This window comes from Hemitrygon akajei, chromosome 6, assembly GCF_048418815.1.
Source record: "Hemitrygon akajei chromosome 6, sHemAka1.3, whole genome shotgun sequence".
In the NCBI taxonomy this organism is placed as follows: Eukaryota; Metazoa; Chordata; class Chondrichthyes; order Myliobatiformes; family Dasyatidae; genus Hemitrygon; species Hemitrygon akajei.
In genome coordinates, this window is record NC_133129.1 from 9555836 (window position 1) to 9582101 (window position 26266).

Genomic DNA, 26266 nt, shown 5'->3' on the forward strand with positions numbered 1-26266 from the left:
AGACAGCTACAGACTGTGCAGACAGATGGGGTGGATGTAGACGGCTACAGACTGCAGACAGATGGGGTGGATGTAGACCACTACAGACTGCAGACAGATGGGGTGGATGTAGACGGCTACAGACTGTGTGCAGACAGATGGGATGGATGTAGATAGCTACAGACTGTGCAGACATGGGGTGGATGTAGACGGCTAATGACGGTATGCGGACAGATGGAGTGGATGTAGACGGCTAATGACTGTGTGCAGACAGATGGGGTGGATGTAGGCGGCTACAGACTGTGTGCGGACCAATGGGGTGGATGTAGACGGCTACAGACTGTGCAGACAGATGGGGTGCATGTAGACAGCTACAGACTGTGCAGACAGATGGGTTGGATGTAGGCGGCTACAGACTGTGTGCAGACAGATGGGGTGGATGTTGACGGCTAATGACTGTGTGCAGACAGATGGGGTGGATATAGACAGCTAATGACTGTGTGCAGACAGATGGGGTGGATGTAGGCGGCTAATGACTGTGTGCAGACAGATGGGGTGGATATAGACAGCTAATGACTGTGTGCAGACAGATGGGGTGGATGTAGGCGGCTACAGACTGTGTGCAGACAGATGGGGTGGATGTAGACGGCTACAGACTGTGTGCAGACAGATGGGGTGGATGTAGGCGGCTACAGACTGTGTGCAGACAGATGGGGTGGATGTAGGCGGCTACAGACTGTGTGCAGACAGATGGGGTGGATGTAGACGGCTACAGACCGTGCAGACAGATGGGGTGGATGTAGACGGCTACAGACTGTGTGCAGACAGATGGGGTGGATGTAGGCGGCTACAGACTGTGTGCAGACAGATGGGGTGGATGTAGACGGCTACAGACCGTGCAGACAGATGGGGTGGATGTAGACGGCTACAGACTGTGTGCAGACAGATGGGGTGGATGTAGACGGCTACAGACTGTGTGCAGACAGATGGGGTGGATGTAGGCGGCTACAGACTGTGTGCAGACAGATGGGGTGGATGTAGACGGCTACAGACCGTGCAGACAGATGGGGTGGATGTAGACGGCTAATGACTGTGTGCAGACAGATGGGGTGGATGTAGGCGGCTACAGACTGTGTGCAGACAGATGGGGTGGATGTAGGCGGCTACAGACTGTGTGCAGACAGATGGGGTGGATGTAGGCGGCTACAGACTGTGTGCAGACAGATGGGGTGGATGTAGGCGGCTACAGACTGTCAGACAGATGGAGTGGATGTAGACGGCTAATGACTGTGTGCAGACAGATGGGGTGGATGTAGGCGGCTACAGACTGTGTGCAGACAGATGGGGTGGATGTAGACGGCTACAGACTGTGTGCAGACAGATGGGGTGGATGTAGGCGGCTACAGACTGTGTGCAGACAGATGGGGTGGATGTAGGCGGCTACAGACTGTCAGACAGATGGACAGGATTTAGATGACTGATGACTGTGTGCAGACAGATAGGGAGGGAGTGGACTTGCAGGCAGATGGATATGGGGGTGGACAGCTAAAGACTGCAGACAGATGGACAGGGAGAGAGTGGACGGCTAAAGAGTGCATATAGACTGATGGAGGGGGGTTTGGAGTGATGGCTAAAGACTGTGTGCAGACTGATGGGACAGGTGTGATGGGCTGAATGGCTTGCGCTGCTTTTTTCTTCTTTGTTGTCATAATTTTGAAGGAAGTTGATGAGGATCACCAATGAGTTCCCTGTTCCTGTCTCTAGGAGTGATTTTTGGGAATACATGGAAAGTCGCCCAGACCACAAGCAGGCTTTTGTATCCCAGTGGCAGGACGACTACAATTCCATCCCTGATGACCTGCGCGGTGACGATGATGTCAAAGCTGAACTGATGCTGCGGCTGTATGTGAGTTGATGTGTCCCCAACTGTCAACACAGGCATGTGTGGCCCACCTGAGTGTAAACATGGACATATGCATCCAACTGTGAACATGGACGCTTGTCACCCCTGCTGGTGTGAACACAGGCCTATACCCCCTACCCGAGTGTGAACAGAAACGAGCACGCTGCTCCAGCTGTGTGTGGACCTTTAGCTGCGTGTAAACAGAGATGAACGTTGCCCTTCCTGAGTGTGAACACAGAGTGTGCATCCCTCCCTGAGTTTGAATGTAAAGTACCGGCCCTCCCCAAGTGTAAACACAGAGTGTGGTTCCCTCCCCAAGTGTGAACACAGATGAGTGTGGGTCCCTTTACAACTGTGAACAGAGAGGGTGGGTCCATCACTGAGTGTGAGAACAGTGTGGACTGAACCCCGAGAATGAACACAGAGTGTGTCCCTCCCTGAGTGTGAAAACAGATGAGTGTGGGTCACTCTCTGAGTGTGATCACAGAGAATGGGCCCTTTCCTGTGTATGAACACAGTGTGGGTCCCTCCACCAGTGTGAACTGAGAGTGTGGGTCTGTCAGTGAGTGTGAGAACAGTGTGGTTCCCTCCCCAAGTGTGAACACAGATGAGCGTGGCTCCCTCCCTGGCTGTGAACACAGAGTGTGGTTCCCTCTCTGAGTGTGATCACAGAGTGCAGGCCCCTCACTGCGAGCATCAAGTGCGTGTCACTGAGTGTGAACACAGAGGGTAAGCCCCTTCCTGGGTGTGAACACAGAGCACAGGCCCTCTCTGTGAACAATGTGTGTGGGTCCTTCACTGAGTGTGAGCAATGAGCGTGTGTCCCTCTCCAAGTGTGAACACAGAGTGTGGGCCCCTCCCCGAGTGTGAACAGTGTGGGCCCCTCCCTGAGTGTGAACACAGAGTGCCAACCCTTCCCCGGGTATGGGTTCAGATGAGAATGGGCTCAATGCCATGCGTCATCGTGCTGTGTACCCATGGAATCTGGGAGGTGCCCAGTGAGCTTTGGCTCGGGCGTATGGAACGATTTGGGCACAGACCAAGAGCAGGGGTTGGGGAGGGTACCAGTGGGCGTATGATGGGGATCTGGTACACGCCAATGTACAGGGACAGAGGATAACAGACCACAGTGTGTGCAAGTGTTGTGTGTTTGGGTGCGTGAGGAACTAGTGCAGTCTGGGGCTCACGGAAGTTGGTAACGGCCTATTGTGTGTGTGTGTGCAGACTCTGCGGGAGTGTCTATGGGACATCTCGGACAAGCGGAAGGAGGAGGCAGAGCGGGAACGGCAGAATGCAATGGGGAACGGCTGGCTGCAGGATCACCTGGGGATAGTGCTCAATCTTTACAGCACTCTGATGCAGGTGAGAGACCTTCTGTCCCAGTGCCAATTCACCCTCGCTCTGACACACACAGAAAGAAGCAGTGTCTCCACTCACTCACAGGATCCATGGAGAGCAGCTCTGGTGATGGTCAATACCAACCTCAACGATGCAGCCTTACAGCCAGGGCAATGTGATGTTGTAGCAACGGGGAACGAGCTGAGACGCAGTGTGGTTCTCCCTCAGTACCACTCCTTTCAGACCTACAAAACTTTATTCAAATACATAAGACATACAAAGGATTGGGGTTACCATCTATAACGCACTCAATTCCTTGGGAGGTCCCACCCTTCCCAGTTCCCCCACTGTACCCATAATGGTTGCATGCACTCACTCTAAGGACACCCTTTGTTTTCCAAAACTACAAAAGTTTATTCACACAAAAATAGATGAAATACAAACATCAAGTATATTTATAAGACAGTGAACAAATTCAAATTAAAATCTGTTTTATTACTGTCTATAAAGCAGTCAATTCACTGGGGGCCCACTCTCCCGGGAATTCCCCCTGTGAACCCGTAATGATCGTGTACTCCCTCTCCAAGAACACCTGGGCACGAATGTTTTCCTGGAAGAGTGGCAGGCAATTGGCCCAGGCTGAGTCCTCGACTACCCACTGACCAGTAGATCCTGTGAGCAACCTGCCCCCTTTGTACAGGGTACCCATAACCAGGAGTATGGAGGTGAAGTGCAGCCAGAACTTGAGGAACAGCCCCTTCAGATATTCAAACCAAGGCTGCAATCTCTCATGCATCCAGTAGACATGGTACTCTGACTTCTCCTGTCCACAGAAAAGACAGGTGGATGTGAACTTGCTCAGGAATCTATTAGCAATACTGCCCTGCCCTTCACCCAACCCCAATGTACAGGGGTAAAACCCTGCATAGAGAGACTTCCACGGGGGGCCTCCTTCATGACAGACCACCATGGCGTGTCCAGATAGCAGGCAAAAGTGCGCAAGAGTAGCCCATACATCGTGGGATGGCACGGTGGGTATCTCTGCAAAGTGGCTCATCTCCTAAAGGAGATCTCCCAGTTTGGGTCCCACAAACACCTCTAGTGGAGTAGGGGTTGTCTTGGCTGGAGCCACCCTGCACCCCACAACCACTGCGGCAGGATGAGAAACCACCTCCCCTACAACTGTGCCTGCACTGGAAACCTATCCTAAGTCCCAACAGTTCACCAGTCAAGTGTCTCAAACCCTTAGGTGGAGGTGAGTGCTGCTCCACACAAATGGACTTGGCTCCTCTGGCAGGGAGTCCACTCCCTCGCCCTACTGACCCACTAAAAGACGGGAGCACCTTTTCCTGTTGACCCTGGCAGAGGAGGCGGCTGACAAGACCTGCTGGCAGTCTTATACCCCCTGTAGGTCTACAGGATTGGTGATCATAAGGAGGACATCTGAAAACACTACTTTCATCTCTGGCTCACACGAGCCAGACCTGTCAACCACTTCCAAAGAGTGCACAGGAAAGTCTCTGTGCAGACAGAGGATAGTTGCCCTGATGTTGGGCAGCCCAAAACAAAAGGGCACTGTCAAAGATCCATTGAACTTTGTCAGGCACCCCACAGGAGCATAAAACAGACATGGGCAACAGTCTGAGTCCAAGCACACACAGAGTCCTGACGGGGTAGTCATGATTCACTGACAAACATCTCTCCATAAGACATAGGAGCAGAATTAGGCCATTCGGTCCATCGAGTCTGCTCCTCCATTTCATCATCACCAATCCATTTCCCTCTCAACCCCATTCTCCTGAATTCTTCCATAACCTTTCATGCCCTGACTAATCAAGAACGTATCCTCCACAGTAACCTGTCCACCATACACCTCCATCAGACACTTGGGATTTAGGATAGGGTACCCTGTACCTGCAGAGAGTAGCATTCGGGCCGCAGGGGAGGTAGTTTCCCAACCCATCACAGTGAGTGTGGGGCTGGCTCAGGGGTGTGAGATGGTTCCAGCCAAGGCAATGAATTTCACAGATTTATCATCCTTTGACTGAGGAAATTCCTTCTCAACTCTGTTCTAAATTGATGTCCCTCTATTTTGAGGTTGTGCCCTCTGATCCTAGACTTCCCCCACCAATGTAAAAATCCCCTTCACATCCACTCAAAGTTAAGGTGTATATTTATTAACAAAGTTAGTCTAAATTATACAACCATGAGATTTGTTTCCTTATGAGCAGCCACAAAATAAGAAACCAAAAAGAACCAAATTTTAAAAAATGCTCTGAGAGAGGAAAAACAAATCATGCAAACAATAAAAGGAAGCAACAGCATTCAGAACAAAACTGAGTCAGAGCATTCAGAGCAACTGGGGCAAGCCCAGAGCTTCAGCTTCAGCTCACTTCACCATATTACAGGGCAAATCATCAAGAAGCTGACAGACCCAAAACGCAGAGCAGAGCAGAGTAAATGTCACGGAGCTATGAGCCATCTCAACCTTTCAGCATTCAATAGGTTTCGATGAGATCCCCTCTCATTCTTCTAAATTCCAGTGAGTACAGGACAAGAGTCACCCCTCATTCTTCTGAATTCCAGTAAATACAGAGTTGAAACACTCTTGTATGAAAAGCTGTTCAAACCTGGAATCATTTTTGTGAGCCTTCTTTGAACCCTCTCCAGTTTCTCCAGCTTTGGCTCCAGCTTCATATCTCATATTCCCCCCTCCTTAGTTTTATTCAAGGTGCCTTCTTTTGGTTTTAAATAATTTCCACTCCTCTAACTTTGCACTGATTTTTGCCATATTATATGCCCTCATCTTTCTTTTATGGTGGCTTTGTCTTGCCTTGTCAGTCACAGTTGTGCCATCCTGCCTTCAGAATACTTCCTCTGCTTTGGGATGTATCCATCCTGTGCCTTCCGAATTGCCCCCAGAAACTCCAGCCATTGCTACTCTGCCATTATCCCTGCTAGTGTCCTCTTCAAATCAACTTTGGCCAGCTGCTCTCTTATGCCTCTATAGTTCCATTTATTCTCCATCTGACTTTAGCTTCTCCCTTTCAAATTGCAGGGTGAATTCAATCGTATTATGATCACTGTTTCGTAAGGGTTTCTTTACCTTAAGCTCTCTAATCAATTCCAGTTCATTATACAACACCCAGTCCAGAATAGCTAATCCCTTAGTAGGCTCAACCACAAGCTAATCCAGAAAGTTATCTCAGAGGCATTCCATAAATTCTCTCTCTTGAGATCCAGCATCAGCTTGATTTCACAATCTATCTGCGTATTGAAATCTATTGACATTGCCTTTTTGCCATGCTTTTTCTATCTCCTGCTGTAATTTGTAGGCTACTTTTCGGATACTTGTAAATAAATCCCATCAGGGTCTTCTTACACTTGCATTTTCTTGACTCCACCCACAAGGATTCTACACCTTCCGATCCCTTGTCAGCTCTTTCTAAAGATTTGATTTCATTTGTTCCCAACAGAGGTACTCCTCCTCTGCTGACCTTTCAATAGATTGTGTATCCTAATTCCCAACTACAATCTCCTCCAGCCATGACTCCGTGATATTCACAATGCCATATCTGTGAATTTAGAACTCTGCTACAAGATCATCTATATTATTCTGCATACTGCATGCATTCAATTATTACACCTTCAGTCCTGTATATCACCCTTTTCAATTTTGTCCCCTATTACACTGCAGCCCATCCCACTAACTGCATGTTTGCTCAATCATCTGCCTAACAGTCTCATTATATATGACTTCTGTTTGTAAACCACTATCCCTATCCTCAGCCCTATCATTTCAGTTCCTATTCCATTATCATTTATTTTAAACAGCTCTAGAAAACCTTCCCACAATGATATTGGTCCCCCTTGGGTTCAGATGTAACCCATCCCTTTTGTATAGGCCGTACCTCCTCCAGAAGAGATCCCAATCATCCATAAATCAGTAACCCTTCCCCTTACACCAGTTCCTCAGTCACGCATTCATAGAAACATAGAAAACCTACAGCACAACGCAGGCCCTTCGGCCCACAAAGCTGCGCCACACATGTCCCAACCTTAGAACTACCTCAACTTACCCATAGCCCTCTATTTTTCTAAGCTCCATGTATCCATCCAGGAGTCTCTTAAAAGACTATCGCTTCCACCTCCACCACCACCGCCAGCAGCCCATTCCACACACTCACTACTCTCTGCATAAAAATTTACCCCTGACATCTCCTTTGTACCTACTTACAAGCACCTGAAAAATATGCCCTCTTGTGCTCGCCAGGCTTTCACCCAGGATCCTGGTGTAGTCAGCACCCAGTATGTCCCAGAAGGTCTGGAGGAATTCCACAGTCAACCCATTGAACCCCAGAGACTTGTCTCCCCATTGCTGGTTAAGGGCGCTGGTCAGTTTGGCCAGTGATAGGGACAGCCTCCTGGAAAGCTACTTCTCACATTGTTTGTCAGTGATTTGGATCATGGAATTGATGATTTTGTGGCAAAGTTTGTGAATGATACGATGATAGGTGGAGGTGTAGGTAGTGCTGAGGAAGCAATGCAATTGCAGCAGGATTTATGCAAATTAGAAGAATGGGCAAAAAAGGGGGCAGATGGAATACAGTGTTGGGAAATGTACGATAATGCATTTTGGTAAAAGGAACAATAGTGCAGACTATTATCTAAATGGGGAGAAGGTTCAAGCATCAGAGGTGCAAAGGGATTTGGGAGTCCTCATGTAAGACTCCCAGAAGGTTAATTTACAGGTTCACTCTGTGGTAAAGAAAGCAAATACAATGTTGGCATTTATTTCAATATAAAAGCAAGGAGATAATGCTGAGCCTTTATTCGACACTAAGAACTTAGAAGAATGCAGGGGGATCTCATTGAAAGCTACCGAATGTTGAAAGGACTAGATAGGGTGGATGTGGAGAGGATGTTTCTTATGGTGGGGGTATCCAGAACTGGAGGGCACAGCCTCAAAATTGAGGGGTGACATTTTTGAACAGAGATGCGGAGGATTTTCTTTTACCCAGAGAGTAGTGAATCTGTGGAATGCTCTCCTACAGACTGCGGTGGAGGCCAAGTCTATGCGATTATTTAAGGTGGAAGTTGATAGTTTCCTGATCAGTCAGGGCATCAAAAGATATGGCAAAAAGGCAGGTGTATGGGGTTGTGGGATCAGCCATGATGGATTGGCAGATCAGGCTCAATGGGCTGAATGGCCTTATTCTGCTTCTATGTCTTATGGTCTGATGGTCTCAGGGCTGACCTTTGGTGGATCCTCCCACACCTCCTCACTTGACCAGTCCATCGAGACCAGGGTAAAATGAATAAACTTCCTTCAGATCAATGATGAAGGAGCCATCCTGAACCAGCAGCTCCACAAGTTGCCAGTGCACACCACTCCATTTCTCCAGAGAGTAAAAGAAGGGTGATGTGTGGTCCAGATCTTGTAACAGCTGGACCTCACAAAAGCATCTCAGAATCCCTTGAGCTGCAGGGCACTGAGCATTTCCTCCTTCTCCTGCTATTTCTGCCAAAGGAGAGATCCCTCATGGTTGAGGTCAGCAGAGACTCCAGGTTCAGCGGCTCTTTCTGCAGCCACTCGATCAGGGACACCTGTTTCTTGGTTAACCCTCAGTGTATTCCTTGCAAGAGTTGGAAGTGAGCTTTGCCCATATCCCACCAGAGCCTCGGGGTGGGGAAATCTCTCTGCTCGCCCCTCCAGGCTTCTCAGATCAGACGAAATGAGACTTGGGATTGGCCATCCTCCAGCAACCGGTTGTTGAAATGCCAGTATATGCAACCTGCCCACGTAGACCGTGGATTAAGCTCCACCCACAACAGATGGTGGTCCAAGAACAGCACCGACTGCAAGGAGGCCGACAACACACAGGAGACAAGCACCCTGGAAATGTACAGACAGTTGAGTCGTAAACTTCCTCCTCCTGTCATCCTGCAGAAGGCACAGGAGTCACCAGATGTTGACCAAATCAAAAGATCCAACTAGCTCCCTTAGTGGCTGCCTTGGCACTCAACTGCTCTGAGGACTAGAGTGATCTCTCTCCTCATGGTACAATTGAACAATTCTCTCCAGAGGACAACCCACTCTCCTCTGTCAATAGAGCCCAACAGCACAGCTACCTCACGAAACAAGCATCAGGCTGGGCTGGGTACATACTAATAAAGTGTACACCATCCAAGCACATGGTGAGATGAGGCAGGTGTCCTGGCTCGAGCTCGTGTACCTTCAGCATCGCTGGCTGGGTGTATGGAGCCAACGGTACCGCCACCTCACTCGAACTGGAGTTGAGGTGACTCATGCAGACCCTCCCATGCCAATCCAGGAATTCAGTGGATTTGACTCCTGGAATAGTGTGGGTTTCCTCACTGCATACCTCCGTTCCCTGAGGACCGAGAGATGAGGGGACCTGGAGTAAGGCTCTCTACTGTCTCCTTCCTGCCAGCACCCAGGATAGCGGTAGCATGCCTCCTTACCCTGTGTCTATGCACCCCTAACAGCTTTCAGGAATTTCCTGAAACAGTGTCACTCCTTCCCAAACACTTCTGAATCCCTCGCCTTCTTTTTAAGGATGGTGTAGACAGATCGCACAACCCCGTCCATCAACCTTATGCTGTCAGCACCAAGACTCAGCTGAGAACTCCCGAATATCCTCCATGGTAACAGTCTGAGGCTCACTGCTGAGGCTGAGCTTGTCCACCATCTTGGCTTCAAAAGAGTCCTCCTCATCCCCGTCACTGCATCCCAGGTCATTCTCATCGTCATTGTTCCATTTGCATATGAATACCCCACTGCCAGAAACAGCCTCTTCGAGTGACCCCATCACAGGAGTGGCTCCAGCCTCAGAACCACTGCTAGGGGGAGGCCCCATTCCTTCTGGCTCATTGACAACATCTACAGCTTGTTCCTAGTCGCAGGGCAGGGCTGGTCCTCTGATCACTGATGCTGCTCTTGACTGTGCCTCTGACCCCCAGTAGGGGCATCCCATTGGCCTTTTCAAAGACCAGAAGAAGGGCTTGAGCCCAGGTCGCCTTGATCAGCCACCCCTGCCTGAGGCAATGCATGGAGGAATTGTGACTTCCCCACCTATCATGACCCTGGCACTCCACTCCTTCTGTGAGGATGGTGACCTCGGAGTACCGTCACCACAGGTGAACCCCCCAATGCCTCAGTGTCAACCCCCTCCCCCCAGCGGACATACGCTCTGAGCACTCCACCCGAGGACAGGTCACCCTCCTTGGACAACCCATCAAGCTGGAAGCAAACACGAGGAAATCTGCAGATGCTGGAAATTCAAACAACAACACACACAAAATGCTGGTGGGACACAGCAGGCCAGGCAGCATCTATAGGGAGAAGCACTGTCGACGTTTCGGGCCGAGACCCTTCATCAGGACTAACTGAAGGGAAAAATACTAAGAGATTTGAAAGTAGGAGGGGGAGGGGAAAATGCGAAATGATAGGAGAAGACCGGAGGGGGTGGGGTGAAGCTGAGACCCGGAAAGGTGATTGGCAAAAGGGATACAGAGCTGGAGAAGGGAAAGGATCATGGGACAAGTGTCGCCTCACCTGGAAGGACTGTCTGGGGCCCTGAATGGTGGTGAGGGAGGAAGTGTAAGGACAGGTATAGAACTTGTTCTGCTTACGAGGATAAGTGCTGGGAGGGAGATCAGTGGGAAGGGATGGGGGGGATGAATGGACAAGGGAGTTGCGTAGGGAGCGATCCCTGTGGAAAGCAGAAAGAGGGGGGAGGGAAAGATGTGCTTGGTATTGGGATCCCATTGGAGGTGGCGAAAGTTATGGAGAATTATATGTTGGACCCGGAGGCTGGTGGGGTGGTAGGTGAGGACAAGGGGACCCTATCCTGAGTGGGGTGGCAGGCGGATGGAGTGAGAGCAGATGTGCGTGAAATGGGAGAGATGCGTTTGAGAGCAGAGTTGATGGTGGAGGAAGGGAAGCCTCTTTGTTTAAAAAAAGAAGACATCTCCTTTGTCCTGGAATGAAAAACCTCATCCCAAGAGCAGATGCGGCAGAGATGGAGGATGGCATTTTTGCAGGAGACAGGGTGGGAAGAGGAATAATCCAGGTAGCTGTGAGAGTCTACCTGCAAGGATATTGCTCTCCCTCGAGTTCAGGTGCAACCCATCCAATCTGTACAGGTCCCACCTTCCCCAGAAGAGATCCCTGTGGTCCAAAAATCTAAAACCCTGCCCCCTGCACCAACTCCTCAGCCACGCATTCAACTGCCATCTCCTCCAATTCTTACCATCACTATCACGTAGTACTGGCAGCAATCCTGAGAACGCCACCCTTGAGGTCCTGTTCTTCAGCCTTCTGCCTAGTTCCCGAAACTCACACTTCAGGACCTCATCCCTCTTCCTGCCTATGTTGTTGGTCCCAACATGTATCACGACTTCTGGTTGCTTTCCCTCTCGTACCAGGATGTCATGCACCCGGTCAGAGACATCCTGGACCCTGGCACCCGGGAGGCAACAAACCATGCAGGTTTCCTTCTCACGTCCACAAAATCTCCTGTCTGCTCCCCTGACTATAGAGTCTCCAATGACGACAGCTCTCCTCTTCTCCGTCCCATCCTTCTGCACCACAGGGTCAGACTCAGTGCCAGAGGCCCTGCCACCGTGGCTCACACCTGGTCGGTCGTCCTCACCAACAGCATCCAGGACGGTGAACTTATTATTCAGGGGAATGGCTACTGTTGACTGTACTCTTTTCCTAGATGCTGCCTGTCTTGCTAAGTTCCTCCAGCATTTTATGTGTGTTGCTCAGATTTCCAGCATCTGCTGATTTTCTCTTGTTTTGGAAAGGAAACAGTTACCTTCCTCAGCTGAGATGACACTCCACACTTCCAGAGTCTACTGGCAGTCTCCAAAACCATTTTTTGGCAATCTCATTGCAGATTTTCAACTTTAAGAGAGGGAACTCCAACAGTGTGAGGCCCTCTCAGTACGCCCCTCCCACAGTGTGAATCTCCCTCAGTACCTCCCCTCCCACAGTGTGACCCTCCCTCAGTACCTCCCCTCCCACAGTACCACACCACCCTCAGTACCACCCCTCCCACAGTGTGACCCTCCATCAGTACCTCCCTCAGTAGCAACCTCCCACAGTGTCACACCTCCCTCAGTACCTCCCCTCCCACAGTGTCACACCTCCCTCAGTACCTCCCCTCCCACAGTACCACACCTCCCTCAGTACCACCCCTCCCACAGTGTGACCCTCCCTCAGTACCACCCTCCCACAGTGTGACTCTCCCTCAGTACTTCCCCTCCTACAGAGTGACCCTCCCTCAGTACCACCCTCCCACAGTGAGCCTCCCTCAGTACCACCCCTCCCACAGTGTGAATCTCCCTCAGTACCAACCCTCCCACAGAGTGACCCTCCCTCAGTACCACCCTCCCACAGTGTCACACCTCCCTCAGTACCTCCCCTCCCACAGTACCACACCTCCCACAGTACCACCCCTCCCACAACGTGACCCTCCCTCAGTACCAACCCTCCCACAGTGTGACCCTCCCTCAGTACCACCCTCCCACAGTGTGACTCTCCCTCAGTACTTTGCCTCCTACAGAGTGACCCTCCCTCAGTACCACCCCTCCCACAGTACCACCCCTCCCACTGTGTGACCCTCCCTCAGTACCACCCCTCCCACAGTACCACCCCTCCCTCAGTACCACCCTTCCCACTGTGTGACCCTCCCTCAGTACCACCCCTCCCACAGTACCACCCCTCCCTCAGTACCACCCCTCCCACTGTGTGACCCTCCCTCAGTACCACCCACAGTACCACACCTTCCTCAGTACCACCCTCCCACAGTGTGACTCTCCCTCAGTACCACCCTCCCACAGTGATCCTCCCACAGTACCACACCTCCCTCAGTTCCACCCCTCCCACAGTGCGATCCTCCCTCAGTACCACCCCTCCCACAGTGTGACCCTCCCTCAGTACCACCCCTCCCACTGTGTGACCCTCCCTCAGTACCACCCTCCCACAGTGCGATCCTCCCTCAGTACCACCCTCCCACAGTGTGACTCTCCCTCAGTACTACCCCTCCCACAGTACCACACCTCCCTCAGTACCACCCTCCCACAGCGTAACACTCCCTCAGTCCCACCCTCCCACAGTGTGACTCTCCCTTAGTACTTCCCCTCCTACAGAGTGACCCTCCCTCAGTACCACCTTCCCACAGTGAACCTCCCTCAGTACCACCCCTCCCACAGTACCTCCTCTCCCACAGTACCACCCCTCCCACTGTGTGACCCTCCCTCAGTACCATCCCTCCCACAGTACCACACCTTCCTCAGTACCACCCTCCCACAGTGATCCTCCCTCAGTACCACCCTCCCACAGTGTGACTCTCCCTCAGTACTACCCCTCCCACTGTGTGACCCTCCCTCAGTACCACCCCTCCCACTGTGTGACCCTCCTTCAGTACCACCCCTCCCACAGTACCACACCTCCCTCAGTACCACCCCTCCCACTGTGTGACCCTCCCTCAGTACCACCCACAGTACCACACCTTCCTCAGTACCACCCTCCCACAGTGTGACCCTCCCTCAGTACCACCCTCCCTCAGTACCACCCCTCCCACAGTACCACCCCTCCCACAGTGTGACCCTCCCTCGGTACCACCCTCCCACAGTGTGACCCTCCCTCAGTACCACCCCTCCCACTGTGTGACCCTCCCTCAGTACCACCCACAGTACCACACCTTCCTCAGTACCACCCTCCCACAGTGTGACCCTCCCTCAGTACCACCCTCCCACAGTACCACACCTCCCTCAGTACCACCCCACCCACAGTGTGACCCTCCCTCAGTACCACCCTCCCTCAGTACCACCCACAGTACCACACCTCCCTCAGTACCACCCCACCCACAGTGTGACCCTCCCTCAGTACCACCCTCCCTCAGTACCACCCACAGTACCACACCTCCCTCAGTACCACCCTCCCTCAGTACCACCCACAGTACCACACCTCCCTCAGTACCACCCCACCCACAGTGTGACCCTCCCTCAGTACCACCCTCCCTCAGTACCACCCCTCCCACAGTACCACCCCTCCCACAGTGTGACCCTCCCTCGGTACCTCCCCTCCCACAGTACCACACCTCCCACAGTACCACCCTCCCACAGTACCACACCTCCCTCAGTACCACCCCACCCACAGTGTGACCCTCCCTCAGTACCACCCTCCCTCAGTACCACCCACAGTACCACACCTCCCTCAGTACCACCCCACCCACAGTGTGACCCTCCCTCAGTACCACCCTCCCTCAGTACCACCCACAGTACCACACCTCCCTCAGTACCACCCTCCCTCAGTACCACCCACAGTACCACACCTCCCTCAGTACCACCCCACCCACAGTGTGACCCTCCCTCAGTACCACCCTCCCTCAGTACCACCCCTCCCACAGTACCACCCCTCCCACAGTGTGACCCTCCCTCGGTACCTCCCCTCCCACAGTACCACACCTCCCACAGTACCACCCCTCCCACAGTGTGACCCTCCCTCAGTATCACCCCTCCCACTGTGACCCTCCCTCAGTACCACCCCTCCCTCAGTACCACACCTCCCTCAGTACCACCCCTCCCACAGTGTGAACCTCCCTCAGTAGCACCCTCCCACAGTACCACACCTCCCTCAGTACCTCCCCTCCCACAGTACCACACCTCCCACAGTACCACCCCTCCCACAGCGTGACCCTCCCTCAGTACCACACCTCCCACAGTACCACCCCTCCCACAGCGTGATCCTCCCTCAGTACCACACCTCCCTCAGTACCACCCCTCCCACAGTGTGACCCTCCCTCAGTAGCACCCTCCCACAGTACCACACCTCCCTCAGTACCTCCCCTCCCACAGTACCACACCTCCCACAGTACCACCCCTCCCACAGTGTGACCCTCCCTCAGTACCACACCTCCCTCAGTACCTCCCCTCCCACAGTACCACACCTCCCACAGTACCACCCCTCCCACAGTGTGACCCTCCCTCAGTACCACCCTCCCACAGTGTGACTCTCCCTCAGTACTTCCCCTCCTACAGAGTGACCCTCCCTCAGTACCACCCTCCCACAGTGAGCCTCCCTCAGTACCACCCCTCCCACAGTGTGAATCTCCCTCAGTACCTCCCCTCCCACAGTGTGAATCTCCCTCAGTACCTCCCTCAGTACCACCCCTCCCACAGAGTGACCCTCCCTCAGTACCACCCTCCCACAGTGTCACACCTCCCTCAGTACCTCCCCTCCCACAGTACCACACCTCCCACAGTACCACCCCTCCCACAACGTGACCCTCCCTCAGTACCACCCTCCCACAGTGTGACCCTCCCTCAGTACTTTCCCTCCTACAGAGTGACCCTCCCTCAGTACCAACCCTCCCACAGTACCACCCCTCCCACAGTGTGACCCTCCCTCGGTACCACCCTCCCACTGTGACCCTCCCTCAGTACCAACCCTCCCACAGTACCACCCCTCCCACAGTGTGACCCTCCCTCGGTACCACCCTCCCACAGTGTGACCCTCCCTCAGTATCACCCCTCCCACTGTGACCCTCCCTCAGTACCACCCCTCCCTCAGTACCACACCTCCCTCAGTACCACCCCTCCCACAGTGTGACCCTCCCTCAGTAGCACCCTCCCACAGTACCACACCTCCCTCAGTACCTCCCCTCCCACAGTACCACACCTCCCACAGTACCACCCCTCCCACAGTGTGACCCTTCCACAGTACCACCCCTCCCACAGCGTGACCCTCCCTCAGTACCAACTCTCCCACAGTGTGACCCTCCCTCAGTAGCAACCTCCCACAGTGTGACCCTCCCTCAGTACCTCCCCTCCCACAGTACCACACCTCCCTCAGTACCACCCCTCCCACAGTGTGACCCTCCCTCAGTACCACCCTCCCACAGTGTGACTCTCCCTCAGTACTTTGCCTCCTACAGAGTGACCCTCCCTCAGTACCACCCCTCCCACAGTACCACCCCTCCCACTGTGTGACCCTCCCTCAGTACCACCCCTCCCACAGTACCACCCCTCCCTCAGTACCACCCCTCCCTCAGTACCACCCCTCCCACAGTACCACCCCTCCCTCAGTACCACCCCTCCCACTGTGTGACCCTCCCTCAGTACCACCCCTCCCACAGTACCACCCCTCCCTCAGTACCACCCCTCCCACTGTGTGACCCTCCCTCAGTACCACCCCTCCCACAGTACCACCCCTCCCTCAGTACCACCCCTCCCACTGTGTGACCCTCCCTCAGTACCACCCACAGTACCACACCTTCCTCAGTACCACCCTCCCACAGTGTGACTCTCCCTCAGTACCACCCTCCCACAGTGATCCTCCCACAGTACCACACCTCCCTCAATACCACCCCTCCCACAGTGTGACCCTCCCTCAGTACCACCCTCCCACAGTGCGATCCTCCCTCAGTACCACCCTCCCACAGTGTGACTCTCCCTCAGTACTACCCCTCCCACAGTACCACACCTCCCTCAGTACCACCCTCCCACAGCGTAACCCTCCCTCAGTACCACCCTCCCACAGTGTGACTCTCCCTTAGTACGTCCCCTCCTACAGAGTGACCCTCCCTCAGTACCACCCTCCCACAGTGAACCTCCCTCAGTACCACCCCTCCCACAGTACCTCCTCTCCACAGTACCACCCCTCCCACTGTGTGACCCTCCCTCAGTACCATCCCTCCCACAGTACCACACCTTCCTCAGTACCACCCTCCCACAGTGTGACTCTCCCTCAGTACCACCCCTCCCACAGTGATCCTCCCTCAGTACCACCCCTCCCACTGTGTGACCCTCCCTCAGTACCACCCCTCCCACAGTGCGATCCTCCCTCAGTACTGCCCCTCCCACAGTGATCCTCCCTCAGTACCACCCCTCCCACTGTGTGACCCTCCCTCAGTACCACCCCTCCCACAGTGATCCTCCCTCAGTACCACCCCTCCCACTGTGTGACCCTCCCTCAGTACCACCCCTCCCACAGTACCACCCTCCCACAGAGTGACCCTCCCTCGGTACCACCCTCCCACAGTGCGATCCTCCCTTAGTACCACCCCTCCCACAGTGTGACCCTCCCTCAGTTTCACCCCTCCCTCAGTACCTCCCCTCCCACAGTACCACACCTCCCACAGTACCACCCCTCCCACAGCGTGACCCTCCCTCAGTACCACCCTCCCACAGTACCACACCTCCCTCAGTACCTCCCCTCCCACAGTACCACACCTCCCACAGTACCACCCCTCCCACAGCGTGACCCTCCCACAGTACCACACCTCCCTCAGTACCTCCCCTCCCACAGTACCACCCCTCCCACAGCGTGACCCTCCCTCAGTACCAACCCTCCCACAGTGTGACCCTCCCTCAGTACCACCCCTCCCACAGTACCACACCTCCCTCAGTACCACCCCTCCCACAGTGTGACCCTTCCTCAGTACCACCCCTCCCACAGTATGACTCTCCCTCAGTACCACCCCTCCCTCAGTACCACCCCTCCCACAGTACCACCCCTCCCTCAGTACCACCCTCCCACAGTGAGACCCTCCCTCAGTACCACCCCTCCCACAGTGTGACTCTCCCTCAGTACCACCCTCCCTCAGTGAGCCTCCCTCAGTACCACCCCTCCCACAGTACCACACCTCCCTCAGTACCACCCTCCCACAGTGAGACCCTCCCTCAGTACCACCCCTCCCACAGTGTGACCCTCCCTCAGTACCACCCCTCCCACAGTACCACACCTCCCTCAGTACCACCCTCCCACAGTGAGACCCTCCCTCAGTACCACCCCTCCCACAGTGTGACTCTCCCTCAGTACCACCCCTCCCTCAGTACCACCCTCCCACAGTACCACCCCTCACACAGTGAGCCTCCCTCAGTACCACACCTCCCTCAGTACCACCCTCCCACAGTGAGACCCTCCCTCAGTACCACCCCTCCCACAGTGTGACTCTCCCTCAGTACCACCCCTCCCTCAGTACCACCCTCCCACAGTACCACCCCTCACACAGAGCCTCCCTCAGTACCACCCCTCCCACAGTACCACACCTCCCTCAGTACCACCCTCCCACAGTGTGACCCTCCCTCAGTACCACCCCTCCCACAGTATGACTCTCCCTCAGTACCACCCCTCCCTCAGTACCACCCCTCCCACAGTACCACCCCTCCCTCAGTACCACCGCTCCCACAGTACCACACCTCCCACAGTGTGACCCTCCCTCAGTACCACCGCTCCCACAGTGTGACCCTCCCTCAGTACCACCCTCCCACAGTGTGACTCTCCCTCAGTACTTCCCCTCCCACAGTGTGACCCTCCCTCAGTACCACCCTCCCACAGTACCATACCTCCCTCAGTACCACCCCTCCCACAGTGTGACCCTCCCTCAGTACCACCCCTCCCACAGTACCACACCTCCCTCAGTACCTCCCTCCCACAGTGAGACCCTCCCTCAGTACCACCCCTCCCACAGTGTGACCCTTCCTCAGTACCACCCCCCCACAGTGTGACTCTCCCTCAGTACCACCCCTCCCACAGTACCACCCCTCCCTCAGTACCACCCCTCCCACAGTGTGACCCTCCCTCAGTACCACCCTCCCACAGTACCACACCTCCCTCAGTACCACCCCTCCCACTGTGTGACCCTGCCTCAGTACCTCCCCTCCCACAGAGAGACTCTCCCTCAGTACCACCCCTCCCACAGTGTGACCCTCCCTCAGTACCACCCTCCCACAGTACCACCCCTCCCTCAGTACCACCCCTCCCACAGTGAGCCTCCCTCAGTACCACCCCTCCCACAGTGAGCCTCCCTCAGTACCACCCCTCCCTCAGTACCACCCTCCCACAGTGAGCCTCCCTCAGTACCACCCCTCCCTCAGTACCACCCCTCCCACAGTGAGCCTCCCTCAGTACCACCCTCCCACAGTGTGACTCTCCCTCAGTACCACCCTCCCTCAGTGAGCCTCCCTCAGTACCACCCCTCCCACAGTACCACACCTCCCTCCGTACCACCCTCCCACAGTGAGACCCTCCCTCAGTACCACCCCTCCCACAGTGTGACCCTCCCTCAGTACCACCCCTCCCACAGTACCACACCTCCCTCAGTACCACCCTCCCACAGTGAGACCCTCCCTCAGTACCACCCCTCCCACAGTGTGACTCTCCCTCAGTACCACCCCTCCCTCAGTACCACCCTCCCACAGTACCACCCCTCACACAGTGAGCCTCCCTCAGTACCACACCTCCCTCAGTACCACCCTCCCACAGTGAGACCCTCCCTCAGTACCACCCCTCCCACAGTGTGACTCTCCCTCAGTACCACCCCTCCCTCAGTACCACCCTCCCACAGTACCACCCCTCACACAGTGAGCCTCACTCAGTACCACCCCTCCCACAGTACCACACCTCCCTCAGTACCACCCCTCCCACAGTACCACACCTCCCTCAGTACCACCCTCCCACAGTGTGACCCTCCCTCAGTACCACCCCTCCCACAGTGTGACCCTCCCTCAGTACCACCCCTCCCACAGTATGACTCTCCCTCAGTACCACCCCTCCCTCAGTACTACCCTCCCTCAATACCACCCCTCCCTCAGTACCACCCCTCCCACAGTACCACCCCTCCCACAGTGAGCCTCCCAGTTGCATCCAGTCTGATGGCAATATGTTGCAACCCAGGCTGAGTGAATACTGAGTCATGAGGAATGTCCAATGCTGACGGATGGGCCACACCAAACTAAGGGGAATTCATTTCTACGTCCTGTTCATCTATGGCAGGTGGAGGTGGATCGTTTCCAGGATACTTCCCGATTCCTGCAGGATTACTACAAAGGGATGGAGGGGAAGATCCCTCTGGACAGCAGCAAAGAGTTTGCACGGATACCACTGGTTAATGTGGCTGATGTACAGTTACCCATCTTGGGAGGCCCGGATATCGTGAGGTATGATGTGGGTGGGCTGGAGGTCTCCCTGGAGTGACAGAAGGCAGATGGATGTCCTGTAATACTGCTGGGTGGGGCTTTCGTTCATTGTCCATTTCAGCTGCACTGCAGGTGCGGCTGAGCCTTTGGTGAAGTGGTTCCCTTCGCGCTGTTGCAATCGGAGAATAAGACAATGTGCCAGTGGAGTTTTCCTGATGAACCACTGTCCTTGCTGCAGCTGTGATGCAGAAACATTAATCAGTTCATTTGAAAATGCATCTGATGTTCGGGTACAGACACAAAAACTACTGTCCATCCCACCTTCTGCCTAATTTAACCCATCAGATTTGGATACAATAACTTTCAGAGAGAGTGTGTTATGTACCATGAGGAATTCACAAACCAGAAACACCCTAATTGATTCCATCCTCGGAGATGTGTGGGTGTCAGTGGTAGATGTGTGATGGTGGTCAGATGTGTGGGTGTCAGTGGTCAGATGTGTGACGGTCAGTGGTAGATGTGTGATGGTCAGTGGTAGATGTGTGATGGTCAGTGGTAGATATGTGATGGTGGTCAGATGTGTGGGTGTCAGTGGTAGATGTGTGGGTGTCAGTGGTAGATGTGTGATAGTCAGTGGTAGATGTGTGACGGTCAGTGGTAGATGTGTGATGGTCAGTGGTAGATGTGTGATGGTGGTCAGATGTGTGATAGTCAGTGGTAGATGTGTGATAGTCAGTGGTAGATGTGTGACGGTCAGTGGTAGATGTGTGATGGTCAGTGGTAGATGTGTGATGGTGGTCAGATGTGTGGGTGTCAGTGGTAGATGTGTGATAGTCAGTGGTAGATGTGTGACGGTCAGTGGTAGATGTGTGATGGTCAGTGGTAGATGTGTGGGTGTCAGTGGTAGATGTGTGATAGTCAGTGGTAGATGTGTGACGGTCAGTGGTAGATGTGTGTGTGTCAGTGGTAGATGTGTGATGGTCAGTGGTAGATGTGTGACGGTCAGTGGTAGATGTGTGGGTGTCAGTGGTAGATGTGTGACGGTCAGTGGTAGATGTGTGACGGTCAGTGGTAGATGTGTGATGGTCAGTGGTAGATGTGTGATAGTCAGTGGTAGATGTGTGGGTGTCAGTGGTAGATGTGTGGGTGTCAGTGGTAGATGTGTGACGGTCAGTGGTAGATGTGTGACGGTCAGTGGTAGATGTGTGGGTGTCAGTGGTAGATGTGTGACGGTCAGTGGTAGATGTGTGACGGTCAGTGGTAGATGTGTGATGGTCAGTGGTAGATGTGTGATAGTCAGTGGTAGATGTGTGGGTGTCAGTGGTAGATGTGTGACGGTCAGTGGTAGATGTGTGACGGTGGTCAGATGTGTGATGGTCAGTGGTAGATGTGTGATAGTCAGTGGTAGATGTGTGATGGTCAGTGGTAGATGTGTGATAGTCAGTGGTAGATGTGTGATGGTCAGTGGTAGATGTGTGGGTGTCAGTGGTAGATGTGTGATAGTCAGTGGTAGATGTGTGGGTGTCAGTGGTAGATGTGTGGGTGTCAGTGGTAGATGTGTGATAGTCAGTGGTAGATGTGTGACGGTCAGTGGTCAGATGTGTGGGTGTCAGTGGTAGATGTGTGATGGTCAGTGGTAGATGTGTGACGGTCAGTGGTAGATGTGTGGGTGTCAGTGGTAGATGTGTGATAGTCAGTGGTAGATGTGTGACGGTCAGTGGTAGATGTGTGACGGTCAGTGGTAGATGTGTGGGTGTCAGTGGTAGATGTGTGATGGTCAGTGGTAGATGTGTGATAGTCAGTGGTAGATGTGTGATAGTCAGTGGTAGATGTGTGACGGTCAGTGGTAGATGTGTGGGTGTCAGTGGTAGATGTGTGATGGTCAGTGGTAGATGTGTGGGTGTCAGTGGTAGATGTGTGATAGTCAGTGGTAGATGTGTGATGGTGGTCAGATGTGTGGGTGTCAGTGGTAGATGTGTGATAGTCAGTGGTAGATGTGTGGGTGTCAGTGGTAGATGTGTGATAGTCAGTGGTAGATGTGTGATGGTGGTCAGATGTGTGGGTGTCAGTGGTCAGATGTGTGACGGTCAGTGGTAGATGTGTGGGTGTCAGTGGTAGATGTGTGACGGTCAGTGGTAGATGTGTGATAGTCAGTGGTAGATGTGTGATAGTCAGTGGTAGATGTGTGATGGTAGATGTGTGACAGTGGTCAGATGTGTGATAGTCAGTGGTAGATGTGTGACAGTGGTCAGATGTGTGATAGTCAGTGGTAGATGTGTGACAGTGGTCAGATGTGTGATAGTCAGTGGTAGATGTGTGATAGTCAGTGGTAGATGTGTGATAGTCAGTGGTAGATGTGTGACAGTGGTCAGATGTGTGATAGTCAGTGGTAGATGTGTGACAGTGGTCAGATGTGTGATAGTCAGTGGTAGATGTGTGATAGTCAGTGGTAGATGTGTGATGGTGGTCAGATGTGTGATAGTCAGTGGTAGATGTGTGATAGTCAGTGGTAGATGTGTGATGGTCAGTGGTAGATGTGTGATGGTCAGTGGTAGATGTGTGACGGTCACTGGTAGATGTGTGATAGTCAGTGGTAGATGTGTGACGGTGGTAGATGTGTGATAGTCAGTGGTAGATGTGTGACGGTCAGTGGTAGATGTGTGTGTGTCAGTGGTAGATGTGTGATAGTCAGTGGTAGATGTGTGATAGTCAGTGGTAGATGTGTGGGTGTCAGTGGTAGATGTGTGATAGTCAGTGGTAGATGTGTGATGGTCAGTGGTAGATGTGTGATGGTCAGTGGTAGATGTGTGATAGTCAGTGGTAGATGTGTGGGTGTCAGTGGTAGATGTGTGATGGTCAGTGGTAGATGTGTGATGGTCAGTGGTAGATGTGTGGGTGTCAGTGGTAGATGTGTGATGGTCAGTGGTAGATGTGTGGGTGTCAGTGGTAGATGTGTGGGTGTCACTGGTAGATGTGTGATAGTCAGTGGTAGATGTGTGATGGTGGTCAGATGTGTGATGGTCAGTGGTAGATGTGTGATGGTCAGTGGTAGATGTGTGGGTGTCAGTGGTAGATGTGTGATGGTCAGTGGTAGATGTGTGATGGTCAGTGGTAGATGTGTGATGGTGGTCAGATGTGTGATAGTCAGTGGTAGATGTGTGATGGTCAGTGGTAGATGTGTGATGGTCAGTGGTAGATGTGTGATGGTCAGTGGTAGATGTGTGACAGTGGTCAGATGTGTGATAGTCAGTGGTAGATGTGTGACAGTGGTCAGATGTGTGATAGTCAGTGGTAGATGTGTGATAGTCACTGGTAGATGTGTGATGGTGGTAGATGTGTGATAGTCAGTGGTAGATGTGTGATGGTGGTCAGATGTGTGATAGTCAGTGGTAGATGTGTGATGGTGGTAGATGTGTGATAGTCAATGGTAGATGTGTGATGGTAGATGTGTGATAGTCAGTGGTAGATGTGTGACAGTGGTCAGATGTGTGATAGTCAGTGGTAGATGTGTGATAGTCAGTGGTAGATGTGTGATAGTCAGTGGTAGATGTGTGATAGTCAGTGGTAGATGTGTGACAGTGGTCAGATGTGTGATAGTCAGTGGTAGATGTGTGATAGTCACTGGTAGATGTGTGATGGTGGTAGATGTGTGATAGTCAATGGTAGATGTGTGATGGTAGATGTGTGATAGTCAGTGGTAGATGTGTGACAGTGGTCAGATGTGTGATAGTCAGTGGTAGATGTGTGATAGTCAGTGGTAGATGTGTGATGGTGGTCAGATGTGTGATAGTCAGTGGTAGATGTGTGACGGTGGTAGATGTGTGATAGTCAGTGGTAGATGTGTGGGTGTCAGTGGTAGATGTGTGATGGTCAGTGGTAGATGTGTGATAGTCAGTGGTAGATGTGTGATGGTGGTAGATGTGTGATGGTCAGTGGTAGATGTGTGATAGTCAGTGGTAGATGTGTGACGGTGGTAGATGTGTGATGGTCAGTGGTAGATGTGTGATAGTCAGTGGTAGATGTGTGACGGTGGTAGATGTGTGATAGTCAGTGGTAGATGTGTGATGGTCAGTGGTAGATGTGTGACAGTCAGTGGTAGATGTGTGACGGTCAGTGGTAGATGTGTGTGTGTCAGTGGTAGATGTGTGGGTGTCAGTGGTAGATGTGTGATAGTCAGTGGTAGATGTGTGGGTGTCAGTGGTAGATGTGTGATAGTCAGTGGTAGATGTGTGATGGTCAGTGGTAGATGTGTGACGGTCACTGGTAGATGTGTGATGGTCAGTGGTAGATGTGTGATAGTCAGTGGTAGATGTGTGATGGTCAGTGGTAGATGTGTGATAGTCAGTGGTAGATGTGTGATAGTCAGTGGTAGATGTGTGGGTGTCAGTGGTAGATGTGTGGGTGTCAGTGGTAGATGTGTGACGGTCAGTGGTAGATGTGTGATGGTCAGTGGTAGATGTGTGGGTGTCAGTGGTCAGATGTGTGATAGTCAGTGGTAGATGTGTGGGTGTCAGTGGTAGATGTGTGACAGTCAGTGGTAGATGTGTGGGTGTCAGTGGTAGATGTGTGATGGTCAGTGGTAGATGTGTGATGGTCACTGGTAGATGTGTGATGGTCACTGGTAGATGTGTGATAGTCAGTGGTAGATGAGTGACAGTGGTCAGATGTGTGATAGTCAGTGGTAGATGTGTGATGGTGGTCAGATGTGTGATAGTCAGTGGTAGATGTGTGATAGTCAGTGGTAGATGTGTGATGGTGGTCAGATGTGTGGGTGTCAGTGGTAGATGTGTGATGGTGGTCAGATGTGTGATAGTCAGTGGTAGATGTGTGGGTGTCAGTGGTAGATGTGTGATGGTCAGTGGTAGATGTGTGATGGTCACTGGTAGATGTGTGATGGTCAGTGGTAGATGTGTGGGTGTCAGTGGTAGATGTGTGATGGTCAGTGGTAGATGTGTGATGGTCAGTGGTAGATGTGTGGGTGTCAGTGGTAGATGTGTGATGGTCAGTGGTAGATGTGTGATGGTCAGTGGTAGATGTGTGACAGTGGTCAGATGTGTGACGGTCAGTGGTAGATGTGTGATGGTCAGTGGTAGATGTGTGATAGTCAGTGGTAGATGTGTGACGGTCAGTGGTAGATGTGTGACGGTGGTAGATGTGTGATAGTCAGTGGTAGATGTGTGACGGTCAGTGGTAGATGTGTGTGTGTCAGTGGTAGATGTGTGATAGTCAGTGGTAGATGTGTGATGGTCAGTGGTAGATGTGTGATGGTCAGTGGTAGATGTGTGACAGTCAGTGGTAGATGTGTGACGGTCAGTGGTAGATGTGTGACGGTGGTAGATGTGTGATAGTCAGTGGTAGATGTGTGACGGTCAGTGGTAGATGTGTGATAGTCAGTGGTAGATGTGTGGGTGTCAGTGGTAGATGTGTGATGGTCAGTGGTAGATGTGTGATAGTCAGTGGTAGATGTGTGATAGTCAGTGGTAGATGTGTGGGTGTCAGTGGTAGATGTGTGATGTTCAGTGGTAGATGTGTGATAGTCAGTGGTAGATGTGTGATGGTCAGTGGTAGATGTGTGATGGTGGTCAGATGTGTGATAGTCAGTGGTAGATGTGTGGGTGTCAGTGGTAGATGTGTGATGGTCAGTGGTAGATGTGTGACGGTCACTGGTAGATGTGTGATAGTCAGTGGTAGATGTGTGATAGTCAGTGGTAGATGTGTGATGGTGGTCAGATGTGTGATAGTCAGTGGTAGATGTGTGGGTGTCAGTGGTAGATGTGTGATAGTCAGTGGTAGATGTGTGATGGTCAGTGGTAGATGTGTGATAGTCAGTGGTAGATGTGTGGGTGTCAGTGGTAGATGTGTGATGGTCAGTGGTAGATGTGTGGGTGTCAGTGGTCAGATGTGTGATAGTTAGTGGTAGATGTGTGGGTGTCAGTGGTAGATGTGTGGGTGTCAGTGGTAGATGTGTGATGGTCAGTGGTAGATGTGTGATGGTCAGTGGTAGATGTGTGGGAGTCAGTGGTAGATGTGTGATGGTCACTGGTAGATGTGTGATGGTCAGTGGTAGATGTGTGATGGTCAGTGGTAGAT

General features: G+C 52.8%; 1 protein-coding gene across 5 annotated transcripts in view; it reads left to right on the top strand.

The window, feature by feature from the left end:
• Positions 1–26266, top strand: part of spef2 (sperm flagellar 2) — a 685307-nt gene that overhangs the window by 561960 nt on the left and 97081 nt on the right. For all 5 annotated transcript variants that reach the window (XM_073047840.1, XM_073047842.1, XM_073047843.1 and 2 more), the window contains exons 24-26: positions 1744–1885; positions 3107–3244; positions 20034–20197. In XM_073047840.1, coding sequence (XP_072903941.1) covers positions 1744–1885; positions 3107–3244; positions 20034–20197 — 444 coding nt within the window. The remainder of the gene's footprint in view (positions 1–1743; positions 1886–3106; positions 3245–20033; positions 20198–26266) is intronic.